General features: G+C 40.0%; 1 protein-coding gene across 1 annotated transcript in view; it reads right to left on the minus strand.

Annotated features, from left to right (window-relative positions):
• The window catches only part of LOC115099303 (solute carrier organic anion transporter family member 1C1-like), a 196,033-nt gene that overhangs the window by 140,466 nt on the left and 42,263 nt on the right, over nt 1-13,304 (minus strand). The window contains 2 exon segments of the mRNA XM_029616871.1: nt 4,733-4,879; nt 10,865-11,001. Of these exon segments, the coding sequence (XP_029472731.1) occupies nt 4,733-4,879; nt 10,865-11,001 (284 nt within the window).

The raw sequence follows: 13,304 nt of genomic DNA on the forward strand, positions 1-13,304 counted from the left end.
GGTGATTTGCTATGCTTTAGTTTGTCAATTTGTCTTAGTACATCTTCCAGGCTCACTGAGATTTGTTTCAGTTCCTCTGAATCACAACCTTTGAATATAATTCCTGGCATACGTATTTCACTTACATCATCCTCAGTGAAGACTGAAGGAAATAATTAATTTAGTCTCTCTACTATGGCTTTTGTCATCCCTTGATCATCTTATGGTCCTTCAAATGCACTTGAAAAATTTTGATTATGAGTTTTTACTTCTATAGCAGTTTCTTTTCAAATTCTTTTTTTGCCTTCTTTATGAATGCTTTGCATCTAACTTGCCAGTGTTTATGCTGTTTCCTATTTTATTTATTTATATCCCTTTTTATTTTCCTGAAAGATGTTCTTTTAGCTATTATAGCCCCTTTCTCCTCACTTTTTAACCATTCTAGTAATCATTTAGCCTTCCTTCCACCTTTTCTAGTGCATGGAATACATCTGATCTGGGTTTCCAAGATGATATTTTTAAACAACTTGATATAAACTCTTAACCTTTGTAGCTGCTACTTTCAGTTTTTTTTTATTAACTATTTTTCTCATTTTCTCATATTTAGCTTTTTGAAAGTTAAAATAGTACCATCACAGTAGATTTCTTTAGTGTTCTCTCTCCAGGTATTAAGTCAAATTTGATCATGTTGTGATCACTTTTGCTAAGTGGCTCCAACACTGTTACCTCTTTTACCAAATCCTGTGTTCCCCTAAGGACTAGGTCTAAAATAGTTTCCCATCTTGCTGTTTCTTGTACCAACTTCTCCATGAAGCAATCATTTATTTCATCTAGGAACTTTTTCCTCTCTAGGATGTCCTGATATGACATTCAAACAACAGCTAATGATGTGACATTCACCAAGTCAATACTGGAGTAATTGAAATCATCCATTATTACTATGCTACTGATTTTGTTAGCTTCCCTAATTACGTTTAGCATTTCATTGTTTGTTTGTTCTTTCTGGACAGTTCTTTCTGCTATTTTATTCCCCTTTTCACCTAGAATTTCTATACATAAGGATTCAACTTTGCATTTTGATTCCTGTAGAACATTTATCCTGTTTGACTCAATGTTCTCTTTAATATATAGTGCCGCCTCCCACCAATTTGATCCATCCTCTGGAGGTGTAGCTAAATTAATGACTGGCAACTTTCTAAGTTGGCCGTGTTAATTTATTTTCATCAGATTGCCAATTAATGAGATGTTTTGCTTGGAGTTCCAAAATTCATGTACGAAAATTCCATGCAATGCAGCTCATTGTAATAGGGGAAAGAAACTGGGCAGGGCTATACACTATTTAATGCATGTTAAAGCCCTATAACAGCTTTATGCATCACTTTCTAAGTTTTCCAGTTAAGTTAAACCTGCTATTCAGCTAGTCTAAAGTTGGTCATATAAACTTATTTAGCTAACTATTAGATAGCCAAGGAAGACCTTGTGAGACTGGAAAATTGGGCATCCAAATAGCAGATGAAATTTAATGTGGATAAGTGCAAGGTGATGCATATAGGGAAAAATAACCCATGCTATAATTACACGATGTTGGGTTCCATATTAGGTGCTACAACCCAAGAAAGAGATCTAGGTGTCATAGTGGATAACACATTGAAATCATTGGTTCAGTGTGCTGCGGCAGTCAAAAAAGCAAACAGAATGTTGGGAATTATTAGAAAAGGAATGATGAATAAAACGGAAAATGTCATAATGCCTCTGTATCGCTCCATGGTGAGACCGCACCTTGAATACTGTGTACAATTCTGGTCGCCGCATCTCAAAAAAGATATAATTGCGATGGAGAAGGTACAGAGAAGGGCTACCAAAATGATAAGGGGAATGGAACAACTCCCCTATGAGGAAAGACTAAAGAGGTTAGGACTTTTCAGCTTGGAGAAGAGACGACTGAGGGGGGATATGATAGAGGTGTTTAAAATCATGAGAGGTCTAGAACGGGTAGATGTGAATCGGTTATTTACTCTTTCGGATAGTAGAAAGACTAGGGGACACTCCATGAAGTTAGCATGGGGCACATTTAAAACTAATCGGAGAAAGTTCTTTTTTACTCAACGCACAATTAAACTCTGGAATTTGTTGCCAGAGAATGTGGTTCGTGCAGTTAGTATAGCTGTGTTTAAAAAAGGATTGGATAAGTTCTTGGAGGAGAAGTCCATTACCTGCTATTAAGTTCACTTAGAGAATAGCCACTGCCATTAGCAATGGTTACATGGAATAGACTTAGTTTTTGGGTACTTGCCAGGTTCTTATGGCCTGGATTGGCCACTGTTGGAAACAGGATGCTGGGCTTGATGGACCCTTGGTCTGACCCAGTATGGCATTTTCTTATGTTCTTATGTTCTTATTCAGCAATGTGGCCGCATCCTCTGAATATCTTGCCCATTTACATAACACATCTAGATTCTCATACTCTATTGGAAACAGAAGCACATGACTTTATAGTACAAGAAAAATGTATTAGCATTGAAAATTAAGAAAAATAGATTTTTGTAAAAGACTTTTAACTTTATTTTTATCATATTAAACAACATTTTCCAAGAAATATTTTGCTTTTTGTAAGTTATAACAGAAAACAACTACCATTCCCCATATCTCAGTTCATTTCAAGAAAAATTAAAAATTCTCACCGAAATCACAGGACCCCAAAACCACTCATATTAGAAAAGCATTCAACATAAGGGAATTCTCTCATGCTCCTCCTCTAAAGTAGTCTATATTATTCAATGCAGTAAATGTGAAGAAGCATGCTACACTGGTGAGACAGGTCAGACATTAAAGGCAATTCACATTGATACAAGATCAGACTGATACCTTCATGGGGGAACACTTTTCAGAACCAAACCAATGATTAACAATTTTATGATCAGGATAATCAAAGGCAATTTTTAAACAATCCAGGAATGTAAGACTTGAAGGTAAAATGATCAGACATTTTGGAACTGTCAAAAAAGGTCCCAATAAAGATCTTACCCCTAGATTAATCGAAGTGCTATAATTTTGCATGGATAACACCTGTGATAAGAAAAAGGGGCATAGAGAAAGAAGGAGAGAGACACTCCTTATAAGCCTTCATAGTAGTCAACTATTTATATCACTATAGAAGGGGAGGTGAGGTTCTGGAGGTGGTTTATGGTTTTAGGGCCAGTTTTACATGCAGAGTAGGATGTACGAACAGCACAGTACACCTCAGTGAAGATTTGACATCATTTGGAGTGAGGAAAGTCTTACAAAGTTGAGATTTCTACAATGTTCTCTTGCCCTAGCTTGATGGGGGTCTATACCAGGGTACTATCAAGCTAGGGCGAGAGAACATTGTAGAAAATCTCATTGATGATGTCAAATTTTCACTGAGGTGTATTGTGCTGTTTGTACATCTTGCTTTGCATGTAAAACTGGCCCCCAAACCCTAAACCACCACCAAAACCTCACCTTGAGTTATTAGCAGGCCCACCTATAATGATATAAATAGTTGAATACTGGGAAGACCTCCCCAGAGGTTTTCTCTTTCTTTCCCTCCCTTCCTCTACCCCCCCAAATGCCTAAAATGCAATTTACAATCTTTATCACAAATTGCACAGCTTAACACCAAGAAAAAAGGTGTAATTATTTCCAGCATGCAGTATGATATCACACAGTGTGAAAATGCCCTTCATTTTCATTAATCCCACCCAAACTTCTCCCCAATCCCACCCCTATGAAAAATTTGCATTCACACAATTCGATACCATTACTATCGCATGTGTTATGGCTTTATCACGGGCATTAACGCCACAACACATTTTGATAATGACCCTATTAATTTCCTAACACATTATGAACCATATAATTATATTGCCTGGCAACTTTTGATCACCCACCAAACCTCGATCATCCCTTTCCTTTCACCCTATCATTGTAATGCTTTTATGATTCACCTATTGCAATCACAGTATTTTTATGTTTATGGTAATGTTTTCCTATACTCATTTGAATTCGGTCCTGAAGAAGAGAGTATTAGCTCTCGAAACCTAGTCAAGGCTTATGTTAAATTAGCCCAATGAAAAGGTATCACCTTATATTGGGGGTAATTTTCAAAGGAGTTACGCGCATAAATGTAACTACTATTGTAGCAATTTTCAAAAGCCATTTACTCACGTAAAGTGCACTTATGCGAATAAATCCTATGGACGATTCAATGGCATATATTGTAGCAATTTTCAAAAGCCCACTTACTCGAGTAAAGTGCATTTACATGCGTAAAACCCAGATTTACGCATGTAAATGCTTTTTAAAATCCGCCCCATATTGTCTTGTTTTTATTTGTTTACCTTCATATCTGATTTTGGGGAGTGATGACTGTTATTTTGACAAATATCTACTGAATATCTGCTTTTATGATTTGATTTGTTTCAGATATTCATCATCCAGAAATAAAAATGTTCTGGGAGAATGGAGCCCACAGTGTTCTGTGTATTTTTCTTATTAATCCATCTTTCCTTACAAAACTTAAAATTGCCTTTCACAATCTATTTTCTTGGTACTTTCTACTAATTCCCTATACTTCTCTCATTATCCCTACTGCACTATTTCTGGCTATTTTAAATTGATATTTGATATTTTAAGCAAACTGATTTATTCAACTGAACATGATTCTTTGTAGTTAGTTTACTCTTGGTCTTCAAATATCCAGTACCCTCCTGTTCATATTTAGTTAACATACCTATATAAAAAGCAATATTTTCATGTTTGGAGAAATCATCAAGATAAGAAATACCCAATGGAGTTATTGGTGTTTCACCAATTCCACGTAAAAAGTTTCCTAAGAATACATATACCCACATATAAGATCCAGCTTCTTTTTCACAGTCTGAAAAAGAAAGAAAAAAAAAAGATTTTAATTTGGTCCTTCATGTATTGCTGCAATCATTTATAAGCATGATATTGTAGTTTTGGCAGTGGTGATATTTCAAGTAGCAATGGAACACAGATGTTATAGTGCAAAATATGAGCCATCATGATAACAGCAAGTGTAGAAAGATTAGACAGTAATTTTAAGCATTCATGACGAGGCACATTAAATTATAGCAGGCTTGATGTATATTTGTGAGCTAAGCACCAGCCTCTAGGTGAGCAGGTGGGTTCAACAGTAAAAATGGTATAGTGGATCTGGTACCAGAGCCAAGGGAAGTATTCATCAAGCTGGACAGGGAATACAACCCAAAAATATCTTTCCCCTCTGTGAATCCCCCTGACTTTTCACAATCTTCTGTCTCTCATAGATGCCTCTAACTGAATCCACACTTTGAGATTAGGAACAATCATGTTCTCTTGAGTATATTTAGACATTAAATTTTTATTTTTAAAAATTCTGAATTTTCAATAATCAGGTTAAAGTAATTATAAGATGCATTGAATAAATCAGGTTCACATGTTCTCATAACATTAATAGTACAGCAGCATCAGCAACATCAAACAACAAAACAAATTGTATTCCTCCAAATCTGTATGTTATAAAGCACTATGGAAAATACCACAATTACTCTCCCGTTCTCTTTTTCAGTAAGATAGTTTACATCATATTCCTCTTAAAGATCTCTTTATGCATAGCCATAATTAATATTTATCTCTTTGGTGCAGAATACCTCTTTTTACCATCTGGGGCCACTCTGTATCCTCCCAGGATGTCACAGGAGCACTCTTGGGTCCATAAGCAAGGGATCCCTAGTGTCCCAAACTTTAGCCCTTGTGGACTGCAACACTGCTCTGGGATCTTCCATACAGTGGAGCCCAACTCACTTCTAAATCATCAGGATCAAGTCTTGATCATGTAGTTGTTTCCCCTTGGGGAGAAACATCCTCCAGCCTTGGGCCTTTCCCCCCTGAGGAAAGGCATTCTAGGCACACCAGCCTTCTTGTGGCTACTCCTTGATCTCCTCCTACCAAACTCTTGAACACAGGTTTATATGGATTTCAAATATACTCTCTCTTGTAGAACTTTTCTCTATTTCCACTTAAAAGAGACATACTATAGATAGAGCACATAAAGTACACATCACCTTCCCATTGGTTAACATATCTATAAAGACAAATGACACTCAAAATTCTTTTCCTCAATAACAAGACATTTGACTTCAGGATGGGTTCTTATGTTCCACTGTAATGTTAGGGTAAGCATCTGCATAGTCTTTTTTCTCTCTTATAACCAAACCTATTTTAGAAACTTTTATATACCGGTATTTGTGGGGACATCATACCGGTTCACATAGTAACTGAAAGATTGGAAAATACATTGCAACAGGGGAATGTAACTGGGCGGGGGGAAGAACAGAAAGGCAGTAGGAAGGATAGGAGTAAATCGGATACTCAGAAATTGTTCTTTACAGGACATTTCCACAGATAATAACTGTCCTGATGCACTCTTACAGTACCACCAAGTACATTTAATACCATCAACCATTACTAAAACCACAAGTGGAGGTGAAGGGACTCTTCCGCCCCTAATCTTTCCAAGGATAATACAGTAGTGACATGGGGCTTAGTTTAGGGACCTGTCCCATATACAGGTAAATATATATTGTGAAAGATCCTGCTGGTGCACTATCTCCCGGTATTCTTGAACACAGGGCATGCTTCCGCAGAACATTCTCTTTGAACTTGGGCTGACTCGGTGTAAAGGGTTACTGGGTTTCCGCTAGTAATTATTGTTTAGAAAGACAGGATATTAACCAAATTTGATCCAGTTCAAACTGCTGCCACAAGGCTGCAACCATAAAATCCATAAAATCCAAGTTTCAGATTAGATTAATTGCACACATAACCCCAAAGACCTTCTCGGAACTTGAGTGGAAATGGTAGAAATCAGATCTACAGAACAAAAGAAATAGCTTCAGAAGACACCAATATTGCAGAGTCATGACTGACATCCAAAAGGCATACTAGAGAAAAATATTTAACCAATCAAAGAACTCAGCCACAAAACTATTCAAGAAAGTCAACAAACTACTAGTGTTGTGGAAGTGGCCCCTTAGGTCCAGGCAGAGTTGGCACAACCTGCAGGGAGGAGGCTTGCAGGTTCCCACCGTTGGCAGGCAGAGCTGGCAGGAGCAGAGGCCCAATTGGAGCTTCACCAATACCAATCCTCATTCCCCTTAGGTTGAGCCCTCTTGTGCCAGGGCCAGCTGGACTTAGGTGCAGCCCTCTGTGGAGATGAAGATCTGAAGCTTGGTAGATGAGGCATGACAACACTGCAGAAAAGCGGTGTTACGGGAGCATGAACCCCTGAGCCGAGACAAAGTTGGCACCACCTACAGGGGGAGCCCCTATAGGCCCTCATCATTGAGAGGTAGATGCAGGTGAGGTGGAGATCCAACTGGACCTTCACCTATACCAACCCACGCTCCCCACAGGTTGAGCCCTTGGGTACCGGGGCCAGCAGGACTTAGGAGCGGGTCTCCGGGTGAAGACAATTCAATGAAGGCAGAAGGCAGCAGTGAAGTCAGATGTACCAGTGGTCGGGACCGGCAGCAGACAGGAAAATCCAAGGACAGGTCAGAAGTCGGGGCAGGCAGCAAGACAGAGAGATGGTAGGCAGACAGGTCAGGACAGGCAGCAGAGAAGTGAAATCCAGGGACAAGCCAAGTCAGAAACCAGGAAAGCAAGCTGAGGGAACGAGAACCTGGAAAGGAAGCAGGGGTGGAACCAAGGTTCAGAGAGGAGCAGGAGCAGGAACACTGGCCAAGGACCTGGAACGGATCAGTGCAGGAATGTATCAACTAGCACTCATGAGGGAGCAGGACCTGAGGCGAGGGAGAGATGGCAAGGCAGGGTATTTATACCTGCCATGCCTGACGTCATCACTCTGGATCGCGGGGACTTCCTTGCTGCTGAGAGGAAATGGCGCATGTGTGCGCCTGAGAGGACCTTGGACAGCAGCAGTGGCGTCGGGAGATGTGGGGAAGGCGGAAGCAGGCCACGCCTGCCGCAGTTGGCATCGGGAACAGAGACCAGCCATTAACAGGGCAGGAGCGAGCCTTCTGGCCCCCGATGTGAGGGGAACCGGGTGCGTGGGTCTGCGGCCGGGGTTCCTAACACGCAGTTGGGACAGACCACATTCAGGATAGGTGACAGGCAGCAGAGTCTGGATGAGGCAGGGGTCTGAGGCAGATAGAGTTAAATCAATTAAAAAGCAGAATGAAAATACAAACAAAAAACAAACTTTGAAATGTTTGTATGCTAATGCCAGAAGTCTAAGAAGTAAGATGGGAGAATTAGAATGTATAGCAGTGAATGGTGACATAGACTTAATTGGCATCTCAGAGACATGGTGGAAAGAGGATAACCAATGGGACAGTGCTATACCAGGGTACAAATTATATCGCAATGACAGAGAGGAGCACCCGGGAGGAGGTGTGGCGCTTTATGTCCAGGATGGCATAGAGTCCAACAGGATAAAGATCCTGCATGAGACTAAATACAAAATTGAATCTTTATGGGTAGAAATCCCTTGTATGTCGGGGAAGACTATAGTGATAGGGGTATACTACAGTCCACCTGGTCAAGATGGAGAGACAGACAGTGAAATGCTAAAAGAAATTAGGGAAGCTAACCAAATTGGTAGTGCAGTAATAATGGGAGGCTTCAATTACCACTATATAAGAACAGTTAATAATTAAGTGCAACGAACTACACTTGTCTCACAAAATAAACGTCGCATAGATTATAATTTTTTTAGATTTTTTTATGTGCATAGAATTTATCTGGAACAGTGGACCATCATAACACCCTTGGTTTTTTAGGCAGTAAGCCACACTTTCAACCTTACAGGGTCATGTTTAATCATCGGTCCATTAAATGTCTTTTGTCTTCTTTGTTCAAATATTCTCTTTCTCCTTCTTTTTTATTCTTTTTATAATTAGTAAAATCCTTTGCAATAAATTTAAAGACGGAATTGCCTTACTTGTACGGAGCGCCGCTGCGCTTCCGACCTTTATCTCCTGTGCCGCCGCGCTATTATCTCCAGCGCTGTCGTGCTTTGTAGGCGAAAAATACTTCTGGGTTTTATGTTGAAAGGATGAACTTCCGATTGAATGTGCTCACACACTTTAGAGCTCCTGCAGTCCGACGTACGTTTCGCAATTTGCGCTGCTTCAGGGACTGATCGGGAAGTTGTAGGGTCTAGGCTTGAAAAAATGCAAGGTTAATTCCCGCCGAGATAGCTTCGATATTTAAATGCTATCTTGGATTAGGCGGCTGAATGCGGTATTAAATACCATATGAACTGGATAGCAGCATTTAAATATCGAAGCTATCTCGGCGGGAATTAACCTTGCATTTTTTCAAGCCTAGACCCTACAACTTCCCGATCAGTCCCTGAAGCAGCGCAAATTGCGAAACGTACGTCGGACTGCAGGAGCTCTAAAGTGTGTGAGCACATTTAATCGGAAGTTCATCCTTTCAACATAAAACCCAGAAGTATTTTTCGCCTACAAAGCACGACAGCGCTGGAGATAATAGCGCGGCGGCACAGGAGATAAAGGTCGGAAGCGCAGCGGCGCTCCGTACAAGTAAGGCAATTCCGTCTTTAAATTTATTGCAAAGGATTTTACTAATTATAAAAAGAATAAAAAAGAAGGAGAAAGAGAATATTTGAACAAAGAAGACAAAAGACATTTAATGGACCGATGATTAAACATGACCCTGTAAGGTTGAAAGTGTGGCTTACTGCCTAAAAAACCAAGGGTGTTATGATGGTCCACTGTTCCAGATAAATTCTATGCACATAAAAAAATCTAAAAAAATTATAATCTATGCGACGTTTATTTTGTGAGGCTTCAATTACCCCAATATTGACTGGTAAATGTATCATCAGGACACGCTAGAGAGATAACGTTCCTGGATGAAATAAATGATAGCTTTATGGAGCAATTGGGTCAGGAACCGATGAGAGAGGGAGCTATTTTAGATCTAATTCTCAGTGGAGCACCGGACCTTGGTGAGAGAGGTAATGGTGGTGGGGCCGCTTGGCAATAGTGATCATAATATGATCAAATTTGATTTAATGACTGGAAGAGGAACAGTGTGCAATCCAAGGCTCTCGTGCTAAACTTTCAAAAGGGAAACTTTGATAAAATGAGAAAAATTGTTAGAAAAAAACTGAAAGGAGCAGCTACAAAAGTAAAAAATGTCCAAGAGGCGTGGTCATTGTTAAAAAATACCATTCTAGAAGCACAGTCTAGATGTATTCGACACATTAAGAAAGGTGGAAAGAAGGCAAAACGATTACCGGCATGGTTAAAAGGGGAGGTGAAAGAAGCTATTTTAGCCAAAAGATCTTCATTCAAAAATTGGAAAAAGGATCCAACAGAAGAAAATAGGATAAAGCATAAACGTTGGCAAGTTAAATGTAAGACACTGAAAAGACAGGCTAAGAGAGAATTTGAAAAGAAGTTGGCTGTAGAGGCAAAAACTCACAGTAAAAACTTTTTTAAATATATCCGAAACAGAAAGCCTGTGAGGGAGTCAGTTGGACCGTTAGATGATCGCTGCTGGCTTTCGCAGGCCCGCCCCCGCCCCCGCCCCCATTACTGCGCGATTCAGAAAACTGCAAAGATAGAAAATCCAGGCCTACGTAGTGCTGAATATTGTCCTTATAATATTTAATAGTGAGATGAAACCCATCACTACTTGAACATGCAAGAACTTTACTGGTGTGTTTTATAAGAGAACCAAAATGTATTCTATCCTCTGCCAATATATAACATTTTAGCTGCATTTTCAATGTATTAACACATAGATTCAATGCCTTTCTTCAATTAAGATGTTTATTTCTATAATACATAGCATATTGTATTACCTTTAGTTGGTATTCCCAATACTGATTCACTGTCATCTGAAATAGTTGTCTGGTTTAGACCAGCAAAGCAAGGAGAGAAATTTGAAGTTGAATTGCTTGATGATGCTTCATGTATTAGAGCTGTCTCATACTTATAACTGAAAAACAACACTGCAATTTTATAGTGTTCTAAGCAGACATGTTAAATAAACAATAAATGGGAAACCATTTAAAAATTTACAGCATAATATGTCAACAATGTATATAATTTATATTTTAGGTGTCTATAACCTGAATATATTGAAGTCAAAGCAAACCCAGCAATAGATGACATCACTTAAAAAAATTATTCAATTTTATTTGCTTTGTAATTTTCATTATTATCATATGATATCAGAATACATTCATAAAAATAGTATTTTTGATCCCCAGAATTTATTTACTGAAATGCTGGCTTTAATTTAAAACTGGAACTCTGTTTTTAACATAAATATCTGTTATAGTGGAAAGGAAAATCATATAAAAACTATAATGTAAAAATCATAAAGGGATATTTATAAAATAATAATTTGAAGCTTATATATTAAAGTGAGCCTTTTTGTTCATACTATTTACTTTTTTTGTGCATCATTTTTCCAACATATGAAAATGAGCTGAATTTTATTATGAAGTTTTCTTCAAAATAAAAATACCTGCACATTGAGGTGTTTATTTTTGTGCATAGTTTTATTATGTGCTAATAGTTAATAAATTACTTAGCTGCTATGATGCAAAATTATACACCTTAACTATTTATTTAATAAGGATAGGAATGTTTTTGTCCTTGAGAATATCCATAATGAATATGTATGAGCTTTGCATGCACACCCTCTCAGATGTATGCAAATTTGTTGCATGCATATTCATTAAGGATATCCTGAAAACTTGTCTGGTTATTGGCTCTTGAGGATGAGAATTTCCTACTGCTAATTTAAATACAGTTTTGCATGATAGAAAAGTGTGCTCAAATTTATACTATTTGCAAGGAAGGTAAATGTTGCAACTGATGCATCATGTGCTAAAATGGGAAATAGTGCATGCTATTTGTGATAGTGTGCACTATTTGGCATTTTAACATATGAGGCACCATTTGCAAAGTTTATTTCCTGTTAGTACATTGGTCTGTTGGATTGAAATGAAAGATATAATGCCTATGTAGCAATCCATGGTGTGCCTGCACCTTGGGTATGGTGTATGGTTCTGGTCACCCCATCTCAAAAATGATATAGTGGAACTAGATAATGTGCAGAGAAGGGTGACCAAAATGATAGAGGGAATGACCCAATTCCCCTATGAGAAAAGGCTAAACAGATTAGGGATCCTCAGTCTGAATAAGACTGTTAGAGTTGTGGACCCTTGGCCCCAGGTGGTGTTGGCGCAACATGTGGAGGGTGAACTCCACAGGTCCCCACCATCAGAAGGCGAGGCTGGATGGGAAGCAGAGGCTAGCAGGAGCTTCGCCAGTACCAGCAAACATTCTCCGCAGGTTGAACCCTTGGGTGCTGGGGCCGGCTGGTTGGAGGTGGGCCTCTACGTGGCTGGTCCCTGGAGTGGCCAGAGGATGGTGGTGTCAGGTCTTGGCCCAAAGGTGGAAGAGGCATCAGGTCCAATCCGAGGTTGGAGGCAGGCAGCAGTAGGTAGGGTCCGGTCTGTTCCGTGGTCGAGGCAGGTAGCGAGAGTCGAAGGTCAATTCCGGTCCAAGGTCAAAATACACAAGAGCAGACGAAGAAGGAGTCAGGCCAGGGACCCCCGGGGCCTAGGAGGGCCGGAGCTGAAGGCCGGGATCCAGCGGTTAGTACCCCAGGGAGAAGAGGAGCCTGCTGAGATTGAAGACTATAAGCAGGAACACCTGGCGTGGAGAACGCTGAGATGGAATCTTCAATGAAGTACACCGAGGCAGGAACCAATAAGCAGGCACCTGGGACCTTGTTGCCAAGTCAGTTTGCTGGTCTGGGGAGCTCCCTTAAATAGGCCAGAGGGCCTGATGTCATCATGGGGGCCGGACCCATTTTCCAACTGCTGGCCCTTTAAGAAGGGGCAGACTGGCGTGCACATGTGCCTAGGGAGGGTCCGGAAGAGACCAGCGACTGGCGGCGTCTCAGCCTCCCTGCGGAGCGTGGGATGCCTGAAGCAGGGGTGGAGTGCGGCGGCAGCGGCTTGTCGCTGCTGAGAGAATGCTGGGACCAGAGGTCGGGCGGCAGGTAAGAGGAGCCGACCGCAGGTTGCTGCGGCCAGCGAATATAACAAAGACAGATGAGTGGAGATATGATAGAAGAGCAAGGTGGAATGAGCAAATACGGAATGATTATTTTCCCTTTCTAATAATGCTATGACTATGGGACCTTCCATGAAGTTAATAGATAGCACTTGTAAAAAAAATTAGAGAAAGTATTTTTCACTCAGCATAGAATTAAACTTGGAA

Source organism: Rhinatrema bivittatum, chromosome 9 (assembly GCF_901001135.1).
Source record: "Rhinatrema bivittatum chromosome 9, aRhiBiv1.1, whole genome shotgun sequence".
Classification (NCBI taxonomy): Eukaryota; Metazoa; Chordata; class Amphibia; order Gymnophiona; family Rhinatrematidae; genus Rhinatrema; species Rhinatrema bivittatum.